General features: G+C 41.2%; 1 protein-coding gene across 3 annotated transcripts in view; it reads left to right on the top strand.

Annotated features, from left to right (window-relative positions):
- Nucleotides 1-26,324, top strand: part of Veph1 (ventricular zone expressed PH domain-containing 1) — a 243,417-nt gene extending 217,093 nt beyond the window's left edge. For 2 of the 3 annotated variants that reach the window (XM_006502143.4, XM_006502142.4), the window contains 2 exons: nt 18,690-18,826; nt 22,541-25,056. In XM_006502143.4, the coding sequence (XP_006502206.1) occupies nt 18,690-18,826; nt 22,541-22,777 (374 nt within the window). In that variant the 3' untranslated portion in view covers nt 22,778-25,056. Of the gene's footprint in view, nt 1-18,689; nt 18,827-22,540 lie in introns of all 3 variants that reach the window. The other variant, NM_145820.3, reaches the window with a different exon arrangement.
- Nucleotides 26,325-26,530: the final 206 nt, after the last annotated feature.

Raw genomic sequence — 26,530 nt, 5'->3', positions numbered from 1 at the left:
AAATCTGATGTTTTACTGACTTTTAAATTAACTATTTTTAGTTGGTATACAAAATAATGGATCTCATCATGACATTCTCAAACATACCCATCATTGTAACTTGCTCATGTTAACCTAGCTAACCTCCCTTCACCTCCTCTGGCTTTGTTGCTCTCCCTCCTCCCCAGTAGTTTTCTCGCCCTCCCCCTCCCCCTCCTCCTCTCCCCGTTCCCCTCTCCCTGTCCCTCTGTGTGTGTGTGCATATAGCTTTATTAAAGCTAGATCTTCCTCCTTTCCCAATAGTAGTCCCCCTTGTGTGTGTGTGTGTGTGGTGTGTGTGTGTGTGTGTGTGTGTTTGCTTGTAGGTTTGTTAAAGCTAGAATATATATATAAATATGTATATATATACACTTTTCTGAGAATAAAATAATTTTCTTCTCCTTCGTGTCTAGATGGCACTTTCTTCATCCATTCCAGGGTGCCTCCACAGTGTGGCTGTTGGGAACACTGCAGTAATAAGTGTGCTGTGCGGCACCTCTGACGGATGCTGACTCAGCTTTCCCTGGCTGTATGTGGGGATCTAGTTAATGGTCAACCTTCCCTTGAGGGCTCAAACTTTAGCACCACTTAGACAAAATAAAACAAACACTGTGACAGCAGCACCGCACGCTGAGCGAGACTGAGAAATATACTTGAAATCAATATAATCCCACTAGTGACCACAGAGCAGAAAATAGCAAAACTCATGTCAAGTGTATCATGAAGTTAAAAGTCTATAGGGTAAATGTAGAACCAGCAAATTAATGAAGCAAAGGAAAGGATGCAGAGTGTAACAGGGGTTAAATCAATAGAGGGGAAGCAGAAGACAGGCAAGAATGTTGTCAAGAGGAAGAGAAAGAAGGGAGGGGGAGGATAATAAAGGGAAAATATTTATCTAGGAAAAACATTAATAAGTATGATGGTGCCATGAAGAAACCCCTTATTTGCATGTTAACCTAAAATGTTAATTTAAAGCAATGAGAAAATTAAAAATATAAGAAGGGGAACAAAAACTAGAAACATAAAGCTTTTTTAAAAAAAGATAAAATTAAAATGTTACTCAAAGTGCAGTAAAGCAAAAGGTGGAGGGGCCACAAAGAAAGAGAAAGGCTCACCCAATAGTTATGAAAAATATTCAACATAATTAAGTAAGTAAACGGGGAAAAAAAATGAGAGCATAAAACCTTAAAAAAAAAAAAAAAGCTAGAGAAGGGCTGGAAAGTAGGTGGAGTATGTGTCCAGTGTGAATGACCCAGGTTCCATCCCAGCACAAGGCGCAGTAGCACACTCCTGCACCCCACCACCTGGGAAGTGGAAGCAGGAAGACAGATGTTCAAGGTCATCTTCCATTACCCAGTCAGTTCACAGCTGGAGAGGAAGTGGAGGGGTGGGGGACGAAACACAAGGCAAGAAAAAGAGGAAGGGGTTGGGGTAGATTTCCGTGGCTGTTTTTCCTCCAAAACTGAACTCTTCCACGTATAACGGGGTCCACTGAGCTTACCGCCGTGCCTAAGGTTTAAGCTGGTGTTGAGTTTACACCTGAGAAACGCCAGGCTTCTGCAGAGCTGAATAGTAATTTCCCTTCTCTGCACACCTACGCCCTATGCTGGCAGGCTGACCTTGACAGTCTGTGGATGCAGCTCCTCAAACCTGGCTGGGATTCCCCAGGTCACACCCCCTGGGGCAGCTAGTGACTAACAGAAAGCCAGCTTGGGAGAAACTTATACAGAATTGAGAAATACGCAGATGGACCTATCTCTGTACTTCCAATCGTGTGTGTGTGTGTGGGTGTGTGTGTGGGTGTGTGCGCGCGCGCGCGCGCGCGCACGCTCGTGCACACATAAAACCTTCTTTCTTTCTTTTTTTTTTTTTTTTTTTTTTGCAGGCATAAGCATTTATTTTTTTTTTCCATTTTTTATTAGGTATTTAACTCATTTACATTTCCAATGCTATACCAAAAGTCCCCCATATCCACCCACCCCCACTCCCCTGCCCACCCACTCCCCCTTTTTGGCCCTGGAATTCCCCTGTACTGGGGCATATAAAGTTTGCAAGTCCAATGGGCCTCTCTTTCCAGTGATGGCCGACTAGGCCATCTTTTGATATATATGCAGCTAGAGTCAAGAGCTCCGGGGTACTGGTTAGCTCATAATGTTGTTCCACCTATAGGGTTGCAGATCCCTTTAGCTCCTTGGCTACTTTCTCTAGCTCCTCCATTGGGAGCCCTATGATCCATCCATTAGCTGACTGTGAGCATCCACTTCTGTGTTTGCTGGGCCCCGGCATAGTCTCACAAGAGACAGCTACATCTGCGTCCTTTCAATAAAATCTTGCTAGTGTATGCAATGGTGTCAGCGTTTGGATGCTGATTATGGGGTGGATCCCTGGTATTGGCAGTCTCTACATGGTCCATCCTTTCATCTCAGCTCCAAACTCCGTCTCTGTAACTCCTTCCATGGGTGTTTTGTTCCCAAATCTAAGGAGGGGCATAGTGTCCACACTTCAGTCTTCATTCTCCTTGAGTTTCATGTGTTTAGCAAATTATATCTTATATCTTGGGTATCCTAGGTTTGGGGCTAATATCCACTTATCAGTGAATACATATTGTGTGAGTTTCTTTGTGAATGTGTTACCTCACTCAGGATGATGCCCTCCAGGTCCATCCATTTGGCTAGGAATTTCATAAATTCATTCTTTTTAATAGCTGAGTAGTACTCCATTGTGTAGATGTACCACATTTTCTGTATCCATTCCTCTGTTGAGGGGCATCTAGGTTCTTTCCAGCTTCTGGCTATTATAAATAAGGCTGCTATGAACATAGTGGAGCATGTGTCCTTCTTACCTGTTGGGGCATCTTCTGGATATATGCCCAGGAGAGGTATTGCTGGATCCTCCGGTAGTACTATGTCCAGTTTTCTGAGGAACCGCCAGACTGATTTCCAGAGTGGTTGTACAAGCCTGCACTCCCACCAACAATGGAGGAGTGTTCCTCTTTCTCCACATCCTCGCCAGCATCTGCTGTCACCTGAATTTTTGATCTTAGCCATTCTGACTGGTGTGAGGTGGAATCTCAGGGTTGTTTTGATTTGCATTTCCCTGATGATTAAGGATGTTGAACATTTTTTCAAGTGCTTCTCTGCCATTCGGTATTCCTCAGGTGAGAATTCTTTGTTCAGTTCTGAGCCCCATTTTTTAATGGGGTTATTTGATTTTCTGAAGTCCACCTTCTTGAGTTCTTTATATATGTTGGATATTAGTCCCCTATCTGATTTAGGATAGGTAAAGATCCTTTCCCAATCTGTTGGTGGTCTTTTTGTCTTATTGACAGTGTCTTTTGCCTTGCAGAAACTTTGGAGTTTCATTAGGTCCCATTTGTCGATTCTCGATCTTACAGCACAAGCCATTGCTGTTCTGTTCAGGAATTTTTCCCCTGTGCCCATATCTTCAAGGCTTTTCCCCACTTTCTCCTCTATAAGTTTCAGTGTCTCTGGTTTTATGTGAAGTTCCTTGATCCACTTAGATTTGACCTTAGTACAAGGAGATAAGTATGGATCGATTCGCATTCTTCTACATGATAACAACCAGTTGTGCCAGCACCAATTGTTGAAAATGCTGTCTTTCTTCCACTGGATGGTTTTAGCTCCCTTGTCGAAGATCAAGTGACCATAGGTGTGTGGGTTCATTTCTGGATCTTCAATTCTATTCCATTGGTCTACTTGTCTGTCTCTATACCAGTACCATGCAGTTTTTATTACAATTGCTCTGTAGTAAAGCTTTAGGTCTGGCATGGTGATTCCGCCAGAAGTTCTTTTATCCTTGAGAAGACTTTTTGCTATCCTAGGTTTTTTGTTATTCCAGACAAATTTGCAAATTGCTCCTTCCAATTCGTTGAAGAATTGAGTTGGAATTTTGATGGGGATTGCATTGAATCTGTAGATTGCTTTTGGCAAGATAGCCATTTTTACAATGTTGATCCTGCCAATCCATGAGCATGGGAGATCTTTCCATCTTCTGAGATCTTCTTTAATTTCTTTCTTCAGAGATTTGAAGTTTTTATCATACAGATCTTTCACCTCCTTAGTTAGAGTCACGCCAAGATATTTTATATTATTTGTGACTATTGAGAAGGGTGTTGTTTCCCTAATTTCTTTCTCAGCCTGTTTATTCTTTGTATAGAGAAAGGCCATTGACTTGTTTGAGTTTATTTTATATCCAGCTACTTCACCGAAGCTGTTTATCAGGTTTAGGAGTTCTCTGGTAGAATTTTTAGGGTCACTTATATATACTATCATATCATCTGCAAAAAGTGATATTTTGACTTCCTCTTTTCCAATTTGTATCCCCTTGATCTCCTTTTGTTGTCGAATTGCTCTGGCTAATACTTCAAGTACTATGTTGAAAAGGTAGGGAGAAAGTGGGCAGCCTTGTCTAGTCCCTGATTTTAGTGGGATTGCTTCCAGCTTCTCTCCATTTACTTTGATGTTGGCTACTGGTTTGCTGTAGATTGCTTTTATCATGTTTAGGTATGGGCCTTGAATTCCTGATCTTTCCAAAACTTTTATCATGAATGGGTGTTGGATCTTGTCAAATGCTTTTTCTGCATCTAACGAGATGATCATGTGGTTTTTGTCTTTGAGTTTGTTTATATAATGGATTACATTGATGGATTTTCGTATATTAAACCATCCCTGCATCCCTGGAATAAAACCTACTTGGTCAGGATGGATGATTGCTTTAATGTGTTCTTGGATTCGGTTAGCGAGAATTTTATTGAGGATTTTTGCATCGATATTCATAAGAGAAATTGGTCTGAAGTTCTCTATCTTTGTTGGATCTTTCTGTGGTTTAGGTATCAGAGTAATAGTGGCTTCATAAAATGAGTTGGGTAGAGTACCTTCTACTTCTATTTTGTGAAATAGTTTGTGCAGAATTGGAATTAGATCTTCTTTGAAGGTCTGATAGAACTCTGCACTAAACCCATCTGGTCCTGGGCTTTTTTTGGTTGGGAGACTATTAATAACTGCTTCTATTTCTTTAGGTGATATGGGACTGTTTAGATGGTCAACTTGATCCTGATTCAACTTTGGTACCTGGTATCTGTCCAGAAATTTGTCCATTTCGTCCAGGTTTTCCAGTTTTGTTGAGTATAGCCTTTTGTAGAAGGATCTGGTGGTGTTTTGGATTTCTTCAGGATCTGTTGTTATGTCTCCCTTTTCATTTCTGATTTGGTTAATTAGGATTTTGTCCCTGTGCCCTTTAGTGAGTCTAGCTAAGGGTTTATCTATCTTGTTGATTTTCTCAAAGAACCAACTCCTCGTTTGGTTAATTCTTTGAATAGTTCTTCTTGTTTCCACTTGGTTGATTTCACCCCTGAGTTTGATTATTTCCTGCCGTCTACTCCTCTTGGGTGAATTTGCTTCCTTTTTTTCTAGGGCTTTTAGATGTGTTGTCAAGCTGCTAGTATGTGCTGTCTCCCGTTTCTTCTTGGAGGCACTCAGCGCTATGAGTTTCCCTCTTAGAAATGCTTTCATTGTGTCCCATAGGTTTGGGTACGTTGTGGCTTCATTTTCATTAAACTCTAAAAAGTCTTTAATTTCTTTCTTTATTCCTTCCTTGACCAAGGTATCATTGAGAAGAGTGTTATTCAGTTTCCACGTGAATGTTGGCTTTCCATTATTTATGTTGTTATTGAAGATCAGTCTTAGGCCATGGTGGTCTGATAGGATACATGGGACAATTTCAATATTTTTGTATCTATTGAGGCCTGTTTTGTGACCAATTATATGGTCAATTTTGGAGAAGGTCCCGTGAGGTGCTGAGAAGAAGGTATATCCTTTTGTTTTAGGATAAAATGTTCTGTAGATATCTGTCAGGTCCATTTGTTTCATAACTTCTGTTAGTTTCACTGTGTCCCTGTTTAGTTTCTGTTTCCACGATCTGTCCTTTGAAGAAAGTGGTGTGTTGAAGTCTCCCACTATTATTGTGTGAGGTGCAATGTATGCTTTGAGCTTTACTAAAGTGTCTCTAATGAATGTGGCTGCCCTGGCATTTGGTGCGTAGATATTCAGAATTGAGAGTTCCTCTTGGAGGATTTTACCTTTGATGAGTATGAAGTGTCCCTCCTTGTCTTTTTTGATAAGTTTGGGTTGGAAGTCGATTTTATCCGATATTAAAATGGCTACTCCAGCTTGTTTCTTCAGTCCATTTGCTTGGAAAATTGTTTTCCAGCCTTTCACTCTGAGGTAGTGTCTGTCTTTTTCCCTGAGATGGGTTTCCTGTAAGCAGCAGAATGTTGGGTCCTGTTTGTGTAGCCAGTCTGTTAGTCTATGTCTTTTTATTGGGGAATTGAGTCCATTGATATTAAGAGATATTAAGGAAAAGTAATTGTTGCTCCCTTTTATTTTTGTTGTTAGAGTTGGCATTCTGTTCTTGTGGCTGTCTTCTTTTTGGTTTGTTGAATGATTACTTTCTTGGTTGTTCTAGGGCGTGATTTCCGTCCTTGTATTGCTTCTTTTCTGTTATTATCCTTTGAAGGGCTGGATTCATGGAAAGATATTGTGTGAACTTGGTTTTGTCGTGGAATACTTTGGTTTCTCCATCTATGGTAATTGAGAGTTTGGCCGGGTATAGTAGCCTGGGCTGGCATTTGTGTTCTCTTAGTGTCTGTATAACATCTGTCCAGGCTCTTCTGGCTTTCATAGTCTCTGGTGAAAAGTCTGGTGTAATTCTGATAGGCCTTCCTTTATATGTTACTTGACCTTTCTCCCTTACTGCTTTTAATATTCTATCTTTATTTAGTGCATTTGTTGTTCTGATTATTATGTGTCGGGAGGAATTTCTTTTCTGGTCCAGTCTATTTGGAGTTCTGTATGCTTCTTGTATGATCATGGGCATCTCTTTTTTTATGTTTGGGAAGTTTTCTTCTATTATTTTGTTGAAGATATTAGCTGGCCCTTTAAGTTGAAAATCTTCATTCTCATCAATTCCTATTATCCGTAGGTTTGGTCTTCTCATTGTGTCCTGGATTACCTGGATGTTTTGAGTTAGGATCCTTTTGCATTTTGTATTTTCTTTGACTGTTGTGTCGATGTTCTCTATGGAATCTTCTGCACCTGAGATTCTCTCTTCCATTTCTTGTATTCTGTTGCTGATGCTCGCATCTATGGTTCCAGATCTCTTTCCTAGGGTTTCTATCTCCAGCGTTGCCTCGCTTTGGGTTTTCTTTATTGTGTCTACTTCCCCTTTTAGTTCTAGTATGGTTTTGTTCATTTCCATCACCTGTTTGGCTGTGTTTTCCTGCTTTTCTTTAAGAGCCTGTAACTCTTTAGCAGTGCTCTCCTGTAAATCTTTAAGTGACTTATGAAAGTCCTTCTTGATGTCCTCTATCATCATCATGAGAAATGTTTTTAAATCTGGGTCTAGATTTTCGGTTGTGTTGGGGTGCCCAGGACTAGGTGGGGTGGGAGTGCTGCGTTCTGATGATGGTGAGTGGTCTTGATTTCTGTTAGTAGGATTCTTACGTTTGCCTTTCGCCATCTGGTAATCTCTGAAGCTAGCTGTTTTAGTTGTCACTGTTAAGAGCTTGTTCTTCAGGTGACTCTGTTAGCCTCTATGAGCAGACCTGGAGGGTAGCACTCTCCTTAGTTTCAGTGGGCAGAGTATTCTCTGCAGGCAAGCTCTCTTCTTGCAAGGCAGGTACCCAGATATCTGGTGTTCGAACCAGACTCCTGGCAGAAGTTGTGTTCCACTCACTAGAGGTCTTAGGATCACGTGTGGAATCCTGTGTGGGCCCTTGTGGGTGTCAGGCGACTCAGCTGGCAAGGTAGCCGGGGCTCGAGTGGAGTGGAAGGGGTTTGTGCCCCAGATCAAGCCCGGGTAGCCTGCTTCCCTATGTACCGCAGTCTCAAGTTCCACGCGATTGGATTGGGGTAGGCGCTGTGTTCCACTCACCAGAGGTCTTAGGGTCCCGTGGGGAGTCCCGTGTGGACCCTTGCGGGTGTTGGGCAAGACTCTGCTGGCAAGGTAGCCCGGGGCTCGAGTCTCGAGTCGAGCGGAAGGGACTTGTGCCCCAGATCAGGCCCGGGTAGCCTGCTTCCCTATGTACCGCAGTCTCAAGTTCTGCGTGATTGGATTGGGGCAGGCACTGTGGTCCACTCACCAGAGGTCTTAGGGTCCCGTGGGGAGTCCCGTGTGGGCCCTTGCGGGTGTTGGGCAAGACTCTGCTGGCAAGGTAGCCCGGGGCTCGAGTCTCGAGTCGAGCGGAAGGGACTTGTGCCCCAGATCAGGCCCGGGTAGCCTGCTTCCCTATGTACCGCAGTCTCGAGTTCCGCGCGATTGGATTGGGGCAGGCACTGTGGTCCACTCACCAGAGGTCTTAGGGTCCCATGGGGAGTCCCGTGTGGGCCCTTGCGGGTGTTGGGCAAGACTCTGCTGGCAAGGTAGCCCGGGGCTCGAGTCTCGAGTCAAAACCTTCTTTCTTTCCTTGGAATTTTTTATTCTTATTCTGATTCTTCTTCAATTTGCTACTAAGAAGCGATTTCTCATCTACCATCCACACTCTGAAGTCCATCTACTAATATTTTTTAAAATAAAAATAGCATGGCACTCGGCTTCTGTAGTCTCAGGTTCCCAAGAGTCTGCGACACAGAGACCACTTGAAGCCAGATTTTTTTTATTTAAGATGAGCTGGGCAATATAGTAAGAGTTGTTGATCAGTGGACATAGGGCAGTGGACAAGACTCAAGAACCCAGTTATAATTCAACACCCCCAACAGCCTTCTGATTTTTGACAAGGACACAAAAATACACTGGAGAAAAGCCAGCATGCTGTTGGAAAAACATCTATAGGGCTATCTATAGGGTAAAGGAATGAAATTTGGTCTTCCTTTCTCACCCTGAACACAAATCAGATCTAGAAATGTCAGTGTTACACCTGTAACTCTGAAACTTCTGGAAGAAAGACTTGGGAATACACTTCTGAACAGGACCCTGATTGTCCAGGAACTAGAACCCACAAGCAACAAGCAGGACTTCATATCAAGAGTCTGTACAGCAAAGGAGACTGTTATCTCCTGAGAGCCAGGCTACAGAATGGGGAAAATGTCTTTGCCAACTACACATCTGATAGAAGATTTTTGTCTAGAATATATAGAGGACCCAAAAAATAAAACAGTAAGAAAACAAACAACATAATTAAAAAGGAGCCTATGGAATTATCTGGGCCTATGGAACTAAACAGAATTCTCAAAAGAAGAAACACAAGTGGGTAAGAATTTTTTTTTTATTTTACAAATTTATAGGAACCTAGGCAAGAGGTTTCTTACAGCATGGATAACACAGAGGCAGTTGCATCACTAAAAGTCCACCCAGTCTGAATGAGGACTCATGACAGCTGCATCTCCAAGTTCCCTGCAGGCAGCTGGACAGATCAGAGTCTCCTTCCAATAGTGTAGCTGGTTGGAGAGTCTCCACTCTAGATACATGCTTAGTGTTTGCATAACCTGGGGTAAGAAGCCTTGTGAATCTTGTTTGTTTCCGGAACTTTTTGAGATTTGTGAGTTGCTTACTTCCTGAATCTCATAACCTATGCCATCCTCCACTGAGATGTTTCAATTTGGATATATTTGTTACATAGCCACCAAATCTTGTATCTTAGAATAATTTCAATAGTGAAAGCTTTCTGGGTCAATAGGTACAAAGCACAAATATCCATTTAAGAAGGAAAAAAGTAAAACTTCATCTGGAGACATTTGAAGCATATATTTTTATGTCACATATTTCTTTACATAAACACTTTTCATTAACAAGTTCTTTTTACCACTATTATAAAAATGTCATTTTATTTAACATTTAATTTACATTTTAAGGATGTATGAGGTTTTTATATGTGTGTATTGAAAAATATATGGGTGCTTATATATACCCTAATACACATATGCTTATCTGTATATATACATAAAATATACAGCATATGATGGTGTGTGTGTGTGTGTGTGTGTGTGTGTGTGTGTGTGTGTGTGTGTGTGTTATAGCCAATGATTCTAACACAGACATGTTAAACTTTGGCTTATTGCTCAAAAGTTTAATGTCAAGTGTTGAACTATAACAGATGAAATTGTTGAGTTCTTTTTTTCTTTTAAATACATGAAAACATTATGGGCAACGTTTTGAAGACCAGAATATCATACACATACAGACAGGGGTGTGGTTACAACACACTCCACAGGTTGACTCTTTCTATCACAAACTTTGTACAACTGTACCACATCCATATATCCTCACACTCTGCCAACTCTACCCCACCCTGGCAGTATGAGAAAGCATCAATGTTTAAAACTATCAGCCCAGTTGGTCCTGAATATTCAGGTCCACCCCTCACCAGCTATTCCAAATGCAGTTAAAAACTGAAAGTGAAAAAGGAAAATTAATTGATTTAAAATTTAGCTGAACTGGAAACAGAATCTAAGCTCACTCCACTATGCTGAACTCACAATTTATAGAAACACATGAGACAAAAGCCAGAATCTATGCAGACTTTGTTGTGAGACAATTTAACTCCACCCAGGTCCAACCTCAGCAGGTTATATCTGTTGCCCCAATCTTAGGATGGAGGCTCTACTGTATTTCTGTAATATTTACTGTCAGCCTTTTCTTTTTCTTTGACATCCTTCAATTTTGAGGGATTTGGGGTGTTATGCCATGTACTGTTGAGCTGATGTGAAATCTTCTGGAATGTGTCCATTCTTGGAAGAGATATCAGAAACAAATGTATGTAGGAGTCAGGCTAGTTGAGAAGCATTGCCTAAGACCCTTTCTCCATAGCCTCTTGGCTTTAGGACTGGCACAAAGACTCATCCTTGTTGGTATCTCTTAGTTCAGACAGCTTTTGCCTCTTATCTTACATCATTTCAATTATAGTTCTTTCCTTCTCTCGGCATATTTTTAAGGCATTGCTGCTTAAGTGTCTGCCATTGCCAGCAGCAGATTCTTGCCCTGGTTATCTGATCTGGCCCCTCAACGGGAAGAAGGAGGCAGGTAGAGGCCAGCGTCAAAGATTAAATTAAAGCAACAGACATCTAGAAGCAAGGACTCTTAGGCTGAGTTTACCCCAAATTTATTCTCAAATTCATAAATAATTTGCATTTCAGGTGGGGAAGTTCCCCTATTCTTTCTATACTTTTGGAGATCTTTGTCTCTGTGTCCATTTCTGTCCTGCCTGATCTTCCACACCTGGTGGATAGAAGCTTCCCTTTGCCCTTTTGTCTGGAGACCAGCTTTAACCTCTGCTGATATGCCTATTAAAAACACTAACTTGGTCATTGAAATCTGTGAGCTTTTTTTTTTAATCTTCTTTTGTAACAGAAAATGAAAAGATAAGCTATAAAGCTTGAAAAGAAAGTTATAATAATGAAACCCAACTGGGCTCTCCTTGGGGTTTTAAATTTGGAGATTAGGTGGCCACACATTTTCTTCACAGATGGTTGGGTCAAAATGATTAGCACATATGCATGTCCATGGCCTGCCTTCTTTGTTTCCCTGTACTCCCAAACATATTAGGAAACAGAAATTAATAAGTGAAAATGGATTTTTTTACAGTTTCTTTCCAACTAAGAAGATAAAAAAAATCAAATTTCTTTCTACCATGCCTGTGGCAGCTTTACAATTTATGGATAGATAGATAGATAGATAGATAGATAGATAGATAGATAGATAGATAGATAGATAGATAGATGATAGATGTAAAGGCCAGGAAATGTGTGGATTTTGCTATCATACAGTTTGATCAGTCCTTTCCTAGAATAATGTGAATCAGCCTCAGGTCAGCTTCCTTCTCTGCAGCTTGTCTCCATGCTCAGATCTCAGCATGAAGAGTCTGCTATAGTTCACAAATTATAGTTACAAGATGTTGCCAATAATATCATAAGAGTGCCTTAATGAGGCCAAGTGGGACCTACGTGGGATATGTGTATGAAACTCTTTCTTGTTAAAAGTTTAGCCCAAAGATTAAACAATTATCTCCATTTCTTTCTACTTCCTGATCTTTTCTTACTGGTTCTTCCTGTTATGAGCCTCTCATAACAGAACACGTACCACTCAGAATTGCTAAAAGGGCTGCTTGTTCACCAGCAGTTGGGGAGACAGCTCAGTATGTAAAGCACTTACCTTGCAGTGTGAGCATCTGGGTTCAGATCCCCAGAAAGAACAGAAAAAGCTAGACCAAGTGATATGTATTGATTAACTCAGCAATGCCAGATGAGAGGCAGAGAAAGAAACATGCAGGCTGGAGGCTCACTGGCCAGCTGGTCTAGTCTACTAGGCAAGGCTCTAGACCAATAAGCCAGAAACTCCTTGTGAAATGAAGGCCAAGATTGTCCTCTGACCTACATACACACATGCACATATAGACACACACACATATACATATACACACAGAGAGACACACAAAAATGAGTTTTGTTTCATTAATAATGTAAACTAAATTCCACAAACATATTCTAAGCACTTAGTAATTTTACTGAACAAACCCAACAACGTGTGTATGATCATGCTGCTCTCATAAGTCTTTTATACTGCAGAAAAGTCATAACCATTTTTCTCCTGCTATTTTTGGCTTTACTGTTTTGTTTGCTATTTGGCCAATTACTCTCATCCATCATGACAAAACTCAAAACTTCCCAGGAGTTCTTGAGAGACACAGAGCATATAGATTGTTGCTCTCCACAGTCTGGAGATCTCGTTAAAACTCCAGAGTCCCTTGCCACCCCTCAAAAGTCAGATACAGTGGATTTGGGGCAGTGCTTTGGAAAGTGTATTTTCACAAACTAGCAGCTGATTCTGAAGAGGGTGGACCCAGAACACAGTCTAAAGGTATTTGTTACGAAGTGTAATTCTGACAGCCTGGAAGGCTGATACTCAGTGGTCTGTCAGAGAAATCTAGAAAACGACCTATTCTTAGGTGAATATGAAACTAATGAGCAATGAGACCATTTGGTTGTGTGGTAGTCCCCTCCTAAGACTACAATCTTACGTTCCTGCTTTGGTCCCATGGCATCTTATAGAAACAGTGCTGACCATTTTGTGTTTGTGTGCATGTATTTATTCACCCCAATAAGGAAGTATATTCTCTAAAGCACATAAGAAACAGCATTTGTGAAGATCCTTAGTGACGTCAAAAGCCACACTCAGTCTCTGCAGCTCCTAAGAGCTTGAAGTTAGTGTTTCCATCCCTCTCTTATCACATTGTCTGTAATCACTCTGGCTTTGTTAGAACTGCCACACACATTACCAAAAAGGAACTTTGAGACGCTCAATACATACAAAGAAATTCCCTATAGACTGCAAAGAAGCCACAGTTCCCAGCCGCCATTATTTTGAGAGCAACTGTATACCTTCTTCTCAGTTATTACTTTAAAATTCTTGTTTTGAAACTCTGTTTGGGGTAATTACCTATTTGCTCCCAAATATGCCTTCTTTTAAGGCCATTTACCTGTAACTACCAGAAAAATATATAAAAATTCAAATATTACAAATGGAATTCATGATGGCCTCAGACAGGTGTTGTTCATGTACAGTGAGGTATGCTTGTTTATATACAATGAGATATTGTTCTCTATATGCAGTGAGATACGGTTCTTTATAGGTGGTGAGGTATGGCTGTCTATAATGGTGGGATATGGCTATTTTTATGTAGCGAGGTATGGTTGTCTATAACAGTGGGATTTGGTTGCTTTTATGCAGTGAGTATGGTTGTCTATATGCAGTGAGGTATTTCAAGATGGGAAAAGCACACAAAACAAGGAGCTCATTAGCCTGAATGGAAGCCAGTGTGCCCGAGGATTAGCAGCTACGCAGACATTACTGTCTACTCAGTGTTTAAGTCAAGGTTGAGGTAGAAAGAAGTGCAACCACAGATGTCGTGGGAGATGATGCTAAGGCAGTCAAGTCACCAGTGACAACCTCTGTGAATAAATCAATCAGCTATTCAAAAAAGTTCGCCGGGTGTGGTGGCGCACGCCTTTAATCCCAGCACTCAGGAGGCAGAGACAGGAGGATTTCTGAGTTCGAGGCCAGCCTGGTCTACAAAGTGAGTTCCAGGACAGCCAGGGCTACACAGAGAAACCCTGTCTCGAAAAACCAAAAAAAAAAAAAAGTTCGCTCCTTCCTTGTCAGACTGACTTTCTCACGGGGGAGAGAGGGGCGGGGGGGGGGGGTATTATGCCTGCGTGGCCACTGGCCTCACGGTGCTATGGTTGCTTGCCCTTGCCCACACCTGTGTCAGCAGTGCTTTGTGAACTACCCTCAATTCCCCAGCTTCCTGGATGTGTGCTCTGCTTCCTTCTGGGGCCCTGCAGGACATACAGCAGATCTCTCCTGTGACTTTCCAGGCTTCGGTAATGCTTGCTACCCTACTGCCTCCTGGGCCCTAGGGCCCTTGCCAGTCTTTTAATGGGGCAAAGTCTTGAGCTGGGTTTACTTCCTCAGCCCTCAGCCCAGGACGTTTTTCCCAAGCAAACGCTTTGGAGCTCGGCTTCTGAGTCACTGAGTCTTCAGCCTCTTTAGGTTCTTATATTTTTGGTTGTGAGCCTAGCCTTTAACGGCTGAGCCATCTCTCGGAGAATGTTTCCACCACCATCACCACCACCACCACCACCACCTTCCTTAGCAAGCCCCAACTCTCCTGTCATCTCTTCTCAGCTAACAGCAGGATTTCCTCTTGGGTGCTGGGTCACGTGGCTACCCTTCTCTGACTTAACAACCTCTGATGAGCAGTGCAGGTTCCTAAGGATTTAATGATCCTATACCATAACTTAAACTCTCTGGAAAACAGGTTCTACAACCCCTCAAGTCGAAGGTGCCTTCTCTGTGCTCAGAAGCATTCGTGAGCTGGGTGAATGGCCAATGGGCAGACAAACACTCTTCCTTGCTTCATCCATCCTCCAGCTGGAGAGCTTCTCTCTGCTGCTGATCACTGTTATTTGTTTCACTCTTGTTCACAGCCTCCTGTGAGTAAATAGACCCTTAGGGGATTATTTCTTATGTGATTTTTCATCTTGGAGCACAAAAGAAATTAGTAATAACATATAAGTATTTGAGTTCGCATTCTGGGTGGGGGGTAAGCATGATAATATCTGGGATTTTAAATTACACTAGAAATTTCAATGTATTACTGTCATTTCAGCCTGTTGGTAATTAAAGGAAAAAGAACAGACCCAGATTGGTAGGGAGTGCCCTACCCAAGTTGTGTGCTTTGGGCAAAGTAGTGTGTTAAATAGAAATTGGGAAAGTCTTGAATATCCTCTGCGTTTGCAGGCACTATTCATCCTCTTATTCAATATCTTAGATTTCAATAGAATTTGACAATCTTTAGGAAAAGTAATTTAACATTTTGGCTATAAAGACACAGTATTATTATTTATACTTTATAGGAAAATTCTGTGAAAACATTAAAATAATGTGTGTGCCAAAATACATAAGCTCTGAGCAACTATAAACAAAATACATAACTCTGCAAGACATGAGTTAGCATTGGAAAACTATTCAATCCCCCACTCTCCTCTTCCTTCTTTCTCTTGATTACCTGGCTCTTACTAAATTCTCTGACATTGATTTGGTTGCCTAAATTTGGTTTCTTCCATTCTGCTTTTTGAAGATGTTGCTAACATTTCCTTCCTAAAATCCTTTCCATGAACTTTCTCTTTGAGATAATTTTCTTGAGGCTACAGAGATACCTTGGGGGAGGAGCGGGTTTCTGAAGGAACTCTGTTCCTGATAGACCCGTAGCTCTAGGTCGCCCTCTCTCGGGTTTTGTGGGTGTCATACTTCAGTCTGTATCTCTAATGGCTCCTCTCTCTCAGCAGTGTTGCCAGAGCAGGAGCCTTCTATCAAAGAGGTCCTTCAAGTAAACCATTTGGTTCTACCTCGAGGAGAAATACGGTGACAAACCTTACATACCAATGCATGTACTTAAATATTACTTAAAAGACACAGAGAAGAAAAATGCACTGTTATTAAAAACTTTGCATTAAATCATTTCCATTTGGGAAGGGAGTTGATGTTTTGATGTGGACTCTTTCCCCCCCCCCCCTTTGGATCTTCTCTTCCTACCCTGGGAACTGGTTGGCCCAGTGTTTAAGTGTTTCCGCTGCTGGCTGTGGAACAGCACAAAAGAAGCAACCACCGTGTTTATGAAGAACTCAAACGTATGAAGAACATTATTACAGTAACTCTCCAACTAGATGATTCCTAATAAAAGGAAACAAAATATTCAAATAACTTTTTAATGTTGACTGTCGATTATGTGATTTGAGCTCCTGCTTCTCCTATCTTCTGCCATTAGTGCTAGGCACAATGGATCTTCTGGGGAGACAGGACAGCCTCTTATCACTTAAGGACTCAATCAACCATGTCTCCAGTAGCCAAGCTTTTTCCTGACTACTTAAATAGATGCACACCAACCACAAGCCACTCCTTATTCTAAATTCATCACAGTCCTTACCACTACCTAATATAAGTGATATATAATTTTTATTTTTAGCCTTTATTTCATGTTGTTAGAACATTCAGTCAGATAATCATTACACCAAAAGGGAAATGAAGATCAACCTAGCTTTCATAGAACTTTGTTCATGAAAACCACATATTTGATTATCTTATATTGGTCATGGCTTGTCAAGATAGCAAAGATAGATTGTGTGTTCATATAGCCAAGTGGGCACTGTCCATTTTTTTAAAATTCTACAGCAATGGAAAAAATAAATGTTATTGTTTATAATGTGCTATGAAAACTGGGTGCAACTGAATGTCACTAAATAGGGATCCTACTCAAAATGGTGTGTTCCATTGCACCTCCCGCTAAAACTTAAGACACTCTCAAAGAAATCTAACAATAAATCTTACAGAGTCAGTAAGAGAAATGAAATTCTTCAGCTCAACTTCTCGGCCTCTAGCGGACCAATCAATTCTGTGACCATGTGCAATCGTTCTGTATTCTACTCTGGTGTCTAATTAGTCTACTCAGTTACACATTTATAGACTCCTTCCCTACTTGCCAGGTACTGTGTGAGGTATCAGATGTTTTAGCAGGAAACACAGCAAAGACACTACCCGGTAAAGCTCTCAGGTGAATGATGGGTAAAGGCCCTCAGGAGGCAAGCACCAATAACGGTTAATAACGGTACATAAGTGACGATAGCAGACATAAAGCAAACATCATGAGCTCTGAGGACAGACAGATGAAGGCAGCTCTGTCCTGGATTTGGGCAAAGTTTCTCAAGATGAATACTTTGAGTTGAAATAAGAAATGTCGAGTGGTGGCTAGGTGTGATGGCTATCTCCTTGTCACCTTGACACACATGAGAAGAGAGGACCTCAGTTGCAAAATCGCTTTCATTAGATTGGCCCCATGGGCATAGCTGTGGGATATTCTCTTGGTTAGGGAGGCCCCGCCCACTGTGGATCAGATAGTCCCTAGGAGGATAGACCTGGGCTATAGAAGAAAGGTGGCTGACAGCCTGGTAATCGGTGGTCTTCCATGGCTTCTGCTTCAAGTTCTGGCTGGAGTTCCTGCCCTGGCTTCCTTCGATGATAGACTGTAACCTGTAAGATGAAATAAGCCCTTTCCTCCCCAGACTGCTTGCAGTCAGTGTTTATCACAACAGGAAAGCAAACTGCAGTACTGAGAATGATGGAAAGGAGAAAGCGAGATCTGTGTAGGACAGAATGTTAAACATCAGTTCAGTGTAACAGCCTAGGGGGGTGTCCTTCAGATTACTGATGTGATTTTTTTCTGGGGAAAAATAAAATGGCTTAAATATACTTGGTCAATTGTTAGTTGCAAGTAGTTCATGTGACATGAAGCATTAAAATTCATTTTATATCCTAGATATGGGCTAAAGTAACAAGAGAAAATAAGCTTGTGGCATTATTAAATGTTTTATGCTAACATTTCAAATTTGGTCATTCCAGTTTAATCTAAGGAACTGAATACTATAAACAAAGTGATCCCAAGGCAGAGGAAGCTGGCTGTCAGAATTTAAACACCACTAACCAGACTCTCTCATTATGACTTCATTCTAAAAGGAGAGAAAAAAAAATGTCTCATCAAGGGGAGCTGAAGATTTGGCTCAGTGGGAAGGAGTTTCCACTCTCTTCCAGAGAACCCATCCCGTACATCAGGAGGTTTTGATTCCCTCCTCAAGCTTCTGTGGACATTGTACTCACGCACACATAACTGAAAACAAAATCTTAAAAAAAAAGAAACAAGTCATTTCGGGCTTTCAACCATTTCTCACCATCATGCCTGAAATGATCTTTTTAGCACAAAGCAGAAAGGTGTGATCAGGTTGGCAAACTGTTTCTCTTTCAAAAGTTTTAATTACTTGTTTATTATGTGTGCGCGGGTACTCGTATATGCCTGGGTGGGTCTATGTGTACCATGTGCTTATAGATGCTGTCAGATGCCAGAAGAGAGCACTGGACTCCTGGAACTGGAGCTGTAGTGTGGGTGCTGGGAGCCCAGACCAGGTCCTCTGCAAGAGGTCTCTCCAGCCCCTCACTGGCCATGTTTCAGACGTGCTCTCCGGGATCTGGTTCATTTTACAGTTATGACTTTTGATCACGTGCCAAATCAATAACAGAAAATGAATGCTTGATCATTCTGTTTCCCTCCATAGTTGTAAATCAAGATGGCCAGCCTCTCATCGAAGGAAAACTTAAGGAGAAACAAGTGAGGTGGAAGTTCATCAAGAGGTGGAAAACGCATTATTTTACACTGGCCGGAAACCAACTTCTGTTTCAAAAGGGGAAATCTGTGAGTTCTCTGACACATTTTTACACTTGAATTATTTTTTTCTTTCCTTCAAAACCTACCACAATCCTAAAGCACAGAGTTGTAAAAACACAGTTGGGAGTCTCAGAAGCCAACACCCATGCTTTTAAATATCTTACCTTATGAATGCCTCATACTTAAGCCTATCTTAAAATCTATTCAACACAACTCTGCATCAGACTGGCCGGTCTTGCAATCCTTTGCTCTGTGGAAGCCATGAATCTCACTTTGGCCTAAGTTGGAGTCTCTAAGCGATTAGGAAAGCTCTCCAAGTGGCTGTGGGTAAAGCTGTGTCTCCTGCCTCTGTTCCCCACGATGCTAACACTGTGCAGGGAGATGTTAAGACAGGGCCTTATAGCATTGGTTGGCCTTGAACTATATGATGATCAACTTGCCTCTGCCTCCAGAGTGCTCCAGGGTGTGCCACCACACCAAGCACCAGTGTGTGGTGGTAGAGGTGGTGATAGAGGTGATATTTTTGAAAAGACAGTCTCACCATGTAGCCCTGGCTGACCTCAGACTCAGAGTGCTGCCTGTTTATCTGGAACATGCCAGTATCCTTTGTTCTGAAAAGATCTTTAGTGTAACACAGCAAATCTGTGTTTTTGTTCTATGCTTCACGGATGGATTGATGCCACCCACAGTGGTGGGGGTGGATCTCTTTTACCATGGACTCAAATGTTGGTCTCTTCTGTAAACATACAGGCATACTCAGAAACCATGTTTTAATGGCTATTTGGGGACCCATTAGCCCAGGCAAGTTGACCCATATCTTTAACCATCACATAAACTAAAATATTGCCTTGTTAATAAATCAAATGGGTTAAACGCTAACAATTCTCCCTGGACAAATGCACCGTGTTTTTAGATTTCTCACTGGAGATGTTATTGAAATATTTTTCTCAGTGAGAGTAAAGTATAGTACATCTGAATTATGATGAATTCTGAGAAAGTGTTTCCTTAATAATACCTCCCTCAAAATGATTTTTGCATTTTAAAAATGTATTTTGTGATACTTTGAAGTTATGTATCTTTCTCAGTCTGTGCCATACAGAGGTGGATTTTCTTTGGCTGAGCAACTTTTCAAAGCGAAGAGGTGATGGCATGTTCAATTTAAAGAGTTGTTGGACTTTAAAGAAATATTTTTTGGGCATCAGTCTCCGTTGAAGCAGTTAAGTGTTTGAAATGACCATGTGAATTTCCCATATTCACTCAAGAACTCAGGAATAGATGTAAAGATGCACATTCCTCAGACCCTTAGTATAAACACAGAACTAGTCTGTGAAACTATTTCCAAGCATTCAAATGATGGTCTACATTCTTCTCGCCTGAATTTTTAACTTTAAACTCAGATCTAAAGAATAAGCTGTTTGGTTTTTTATCTGGGAACAACAGTTTGTCATTGTAGAAATCTGAAAGAACATGTGTCTCAAAAGTGGGAAACAGTATATAACAAAATACCTCTGATCACAAGGACGCACTAACACATCAGGGCTGGAAACCCTGCTGAGCAAAGCCAGACTGTAGTACAAATCCACGTTCTCATGGTGTTCATTTCCATAAGCCAGCTAGGCAGCACTGTCTGTCTGTCTGTCTGTCTGTCTCTCTCTCTCTCTCTCTCTCCCTCCCTCCCTGTCTTAATTGACCTTCCTTGTGTTACTACAGGAATTCTCTTTTCTCCATCAGTGTACTGTTTCAATTTCTGTGGTACAGACTGACCTCAACACAATTTATTATCAACACATACTTAATATAAACCAAATTAGGCTAATAGAGTGTATAGTGAAGATGTCCTCAAATTTTGTCCTGTGTAACCCCTAAAAGAATTTTTGAAGGAAAAAAATCTATGTAACATCTTAAATTTCATCAACACATCTAGCATGAGTTTGCACAGTTGTAATTTATGTTACACTATAAATATTGGCATTTCAAAATAAAAAAAATATATTTCCTCTTAAATTTAAATTTAAATTTTTAAAATTTTTTTCTCTTTAAATATAATTACTAGAATAAAAATACCATAACACATTAATTCCATATCGTGCATCTTTTTAAAGATATGTTTATTAGTATCTTTAGTGGAGATATTTCCATTGCTTATATTTCTCTGGAACTCAGATTTCTTACTACCTCTTCCTAGCAATATGTCTCAATTGTCCTGTTATTTTTAAGAATTATTTTGTTTTTAATTATAAGTGTCTGGGTATGGGTAGGTGTCCATGGAAGTCAGAATTGTTTGAGTTACAGAGGATTGTGAACACCCCAGTGTGAGTGCTGGGAACTGAACTCGGGTCCTCAGCAAGAGCAGCCCACACCTTTAACCACCGGGGCATCGCTCCAGTCCTCCCTGTCATTTTTCAATATAAGAAAACTGTGTACATAAATTGAAATGTAATTCTTTTAACTTTTGTGATGATCAAATTCTAAATATTCATTTTTCTGATTGACTTCTCTTTTTTAAGTTATATCATTTATGAATGCATTTCAGTATAATGCCACATTTAGTAAATAAGTATTAAACATTAAAATGCTAGACCAAAAAGATGGCTTACTGGGTAAAGTTCTTGCTTTATAAGCATAAAGCCTCGAGTTTGAATCCCTGGCACCCATGTAAAAGGCAGACACAGTGACTCTTGTCTCTAACCCACGTGGAAAGGTGGATCTTAGAGGTTTTCTCATCAGTCAGGCTAGCGAAAACGATGAGGTTAAAGTAATAAGAAACTCTGTCTCAAAGAATAATGTGGAGAGGGTTAAGAGGAAGGCATGTGATGTTGACCCCTGACTTCTACATATGCACACACAGAGTGGGGAGGGAGAAAATGCTATTAATAAAATTCATATAGAATTATGAATTTTAAAGTTATGTTGTCTTGATATGACAATACTTCCCTAACATGGCTATGTTGAATTGGGGAGGGGGTGATGTTCAATATTCCTGAGGCTTTTCCAAGCTAGCCATACACTCTAGAAAGTTTTTAGTGAGAAGAATACTTTTCCACTGCAAAGTGGGGGAAGGTGACTGTCACAGCCGGGGTGGAAAGGAACAGTTGGCAAGATGCCCTGCCACAGTACATTTCCAGTGGAAAAAATTTGTTCATTGCTTTTAGACATTTTTAATTGTCCTAAAACCATTCATGCTAGCCCCATCTGATGACTCTGGTATCACAGATCCCTAAACCTCTGCTTTCCCAAAAACGCAAATGTAACATCACTAAGTAATGCTTATAGACAGTGCATGCTTCCAGTGCAGAGATTCCAAAAGCTACTAAGGCAGTAGGTTTTCGGTACCCTTTTCCAGAAGTACACCCACAGGAAAACCCAGCACTAGGCCCCTACGACTACCTGAAATCTTGAGGTGAGGTTATTCCAGATTTCACTGCTGTCTTGTGCTCTATTAATAGTGCTAATATAAATAGATGGCAGAAGAACAAAGAACCATGAATTAAGTATTTTTTTTCCAATTTCACTTATAACTTTCAGTAAACTGGCCATCTTGCGATGACTTATGATAGTTTAATAGAGGCCAGATTTTTGGCTTCTGTCGTCCTAATGTCTCTGTGGGCCTTAGCACCCAAAACAGGAAGGTCTCAAGCCATACCATGTGAAAGGACCTGGCCCTCTTGGGAAATTCCAAGAGCCAGTGGAATAGGGTGCAGCAGGAGCGAACTCATGATCTTTCCTTTCCATTCCTTTCAGAAGGATGACCCTGATGATTCCCCGATAGAACTCAGCAAGGTACAGAGCGTGAAAGCTGTGGCTAAGAAACGCCGGGACCGCTCTCTGCCTCGGGCGTTTGAAATCTTCACAGATAGTAAGACCTATGTTTTCAAAGCCAAGGATGAGAAGAACGCAGAGGAATGGCTGCAGTGCATCAACGTGGCGCTGGCCCAGGCAAAGGAGAGGGAAAGCCGAGAAGTAACCACATATCTGTAGCGATTCGCACACCCGCTCTTATGGCCATGCAAGATAAGCATTGCCAGTGTCAACAAAGAGGAACCCACCATGGCGCTATTGGGTTTCACTAAATACCAGGGAAACCATTATCCCTAAGGAGAGCCTAAAATGGCAGGGTTCTCAGTAAACCTCACGCCCTCGCAACTCTGGTATTAACTCCAAGTTTTCTGCCTGAAGTTCATGAGAAAGAGAGGCCACGGAGTTCACAGTGGATCGTGTGGGCCAGAAAGGGAACGCTGCGAATAAAAGAACTTCTGTAGCTATGTGATTTATGACTGTAAGAAAACAGTGAGTGGGGCCAGCAGGAAGGCTCAGCAGGTAAAGGGCACTTGCTGCCAAGCCAGATTGCCTGAGTTCTAGCCCCATAACTGACTTGGTGGAAGGAGAACTAACTCTTGGCGGTTTTCCTCTGTTTTCTGCATGCCATGGCACATCTATTTCCCCAGTTTAAAAAAGAAAAAGAAATTAATTAATTAATTAATTAAATTTTAAAACAACAGAGGCCTGAAAGATCCATCTTGAAGGAAAACTGTCACATTAAAGACATTTTTTAATATTTTTATTAGGTATTTTCCTCATTTACATTTCCAATGCTATCCCAAAAGTCCCCCATACCCTCCCCCCACTCCCCTACCCACCCACTCCCACTTTTTGGCCCTGGCATTCCCCTGTACTGGGGCATATACAGTTTGCATGACCAATGGGCCTCTCTTTCCAGTGATGGCCGACTAGGCCATCTTTTGATACATATGCAGCTAGAGACAAGAGCTTAAAAACCATTAGGAGCCAGGCAGTGGTGGCGCATGCCTTTAATCCCAGCACTTGGGAGACAGAGGCAGGTAGATTTCTAAATTCGAGGCCAGCCTGGTCTACAGAGTGAGTTCCAGAACAGCCAGGGCTATACAGAGAAACACTGTCTCAACCCCCATCCTTCAAAAAAAAAAAAAATTAGGAAAAGTTGAACTAAGGTACATTCAAGAAAACCATTAACTTCAGTATATTAGTTAGCTTTCTGTTCCGTGGCAAAATACCCTGATGAAAATAGCGTACAGGCGAAAGGATTTATTTTGTTTATGGTTCCAGAGGGATGGAGTCCATTGTGTCAGGGAATACATGGCACCAGGCAGAAAAAGCACAGCAGCAAGAACAAGATGCTGGCTGATTCTTATTTAGACCGAGGAAGCAGTGAAGGTGGGAAGTAGGGTGTGGTAATAAACCACAAGGCCCACCTCCATCGATGTACTTCCTCTACCAAGGCTCCGCCCCCCCAGGGGCTCCGTAACTTCCTGAAGCAGTCCTACAATGGGGCCACGCATTCAAATATGTGAGCATATGGAGGCATTAAAATTGTTCAATTATTTAAATTACCACACTTAAACATTTATCTTCTCAACACAGAAGATGGCAGCACATGTTACAATGACTCTTATTCCAGTTACATAATTAAATTTAGGCTCTTATTAGAGTGTAAATTGGATTTTAATGTTTAGACACGTGGTTCTATCTACTGTCTGAGGCAGTAAAAAAGAATAAGAATAGAAAGACACCTTTTCTTCTTTGTAAATATATGCATCACCTCCCTTAAAATTGAAGATTTTTTTAATTAAAATTCTGTGGTTTTCTTCTCTGTGTTAAGCGTTGTAGTGCCCAAATTATAAGCATTTATTGGTTTTTCCTATTACCCTTATATAATTTTGAATTAAGCTGCCATAGGCAGTTTAGGTGACATCCAGTGACCTGTGCCCCGTAATAATGTTCTGCCCCTTGAGTGGTGGAGGGTGGGACCTGAAGCGTGCTTCTAACTTACATAATATGGCAAAGGTGACAGAATTGTCTCTCCTACAATTGTGTTACATTACAACGGAAATTTTAAAATTAACAGATGAATTAAGGTCTCTCAGATGTCTTAAGTAAACTGATACATCCTGAATAGCCAGGTTATCAGCTAAGTTATTTACGTCAGCCTCTCCTAGTGAACTTGAATAAGCTGCCACGGAACTATCGCTGCAAGGCAAGGAGTGAGCCTGTGCCAACATCCACGTGACCCTGAACAACAGTGAGCCTCTCGGGATCCAGCCCACCATCACCTTGTTCGGAGCTATGAGGTCCTCTGCTCAGAGGGCCGGGATAAGATGGAGTCCTGCCCCCACAGAAACTATGCAGTAACAATGTATCCTGCTTTAAATGCAAACCATGTGGTGATTTGTTATGCACTGATTAATTCATATAAAACCCCGCTGGTAATATATCAAAGATAACTTTTTTCTGTAAAATTTATTTATTATGTATTTTAGCAGAGAAGCCCAGAAAAGTTGTCACCGCGCTGACACTACAGTTAACTCACTGGCATAGGAAATGTAAAAGGGGTCATACTTGAGCAAAGAAACTTAATTCAATTTTAACATGTAAAGTTTGAGGATATTATGAGCCACAGAAATTATTACACGCTGGAAATAGAGTTCAAGAGGTCAAATTTTGGGTCCACTGCATATGTAGGTAATTGTGAAAGAAATGGAATTGGCTGAATTACATAAGAAATGGAGAATTGAAAATGACCCCTTGGGATAACAATATTTAGACAAAGGCAGGTTAGATTAGCTGATCAGTATTCAGAGATGATGTAGCCCAGGAGACATGATATTACAAAAGCTAAATTAAGAAGGATTTTCAGGATGTCAGCAATTTGAAGTCCTGAAGATAGAACTTGACTTTCATAATTAGGAAGCAATTGATGTCACTAGTAAGAACAATTTCATTGGAACAATGCAGTAAAAGTTAACTTTCGATGTGCTGTAGTAATCGACTGCTGGATTTTAATTTTTTAAAAGGTGGGGTTAAGGTGAAAGAGCAGAATAGATGAATGGTTTCTTATTTTGTTTTTAGGTGACGTCACCATAAGAAAGAAGACAGTTTAATAAATATAGACAAGGAAAGACAAGGTCAAGTTTGCTAAGTGTGATAGAGAATAATTTTCAAGTTCTGTATCCAGGGGCCGGAGAAATGTTTCAATCATGAGAGAGCTTGCCTACACACATCAGCCCCTGATGTCAAATCAGCAACACATACATGAAAATCGCAGCATGGCTTTGGGGGCCTGTAACTCTCCCTGCACTGGGAGTTGGAGGCAAGTACATCCCAAGAGCTCCTTGGCCATCAGTCCAACTGAAGTCATGAACTTCTGACCAAGTGAGAAACTCCATATGGTAGTTTGGACAAGAAGGGCCCCCATAGGCTTACCTATTTGACCACTTGATCTCCAGTTGGTGGAACTATTCGGGAAAGATCCGAAGGCGTGGTCTTGTTGGAGAAGGTGTGTCACTGGTGGGTGGGCTTTGAGGGTTCAAAAGCCCATAGCGTTTCAAGTTAGCCACCCTACCACCTGCCTCTGCCACATGGTTATGCCTCATGATGCATGCTCTCAACTACAGCTCCAGGACCATGCCTGCCTACTGCCATGCTCTCTGCCATGATGGAAATATATTTATCCTCTGAAACTGTAAACCTCCAATAAACTCTTTCTTCTATAGCTGCCTTGGTTTTGGTATTCATTCACAGCAATAGAGAAGTAACGAAGACCCACCCGGTCTTGAGTCAAAAAGGCAGAGAGCCACAGAGGAAGAAACCTGATGTTTGCTTTAACCTCCACAGGCATAAGTAAGTACACACATACTCATATGCAATCACCATATACACAAATCACACACAGTCTCAGAAACATACACACACACATGC

Source organism: Mus musculus, chromosome 3 (genome assembly GCF_000001635.26).
Source record: "Mus musculus strain C57BL/6J chromosome 3, GRCm38.p6 C57BL/6J".
Lineage (NCBI taxonomy): Eukaryota > Metazoa > Chordata > Mammalia > Rodentia > Muridae > Mus > Mus musculus.
Note: the sequence above shows the minus strand (reverse complement) of the source record. Positions and strands in the feature narration are given on the sequence as shown.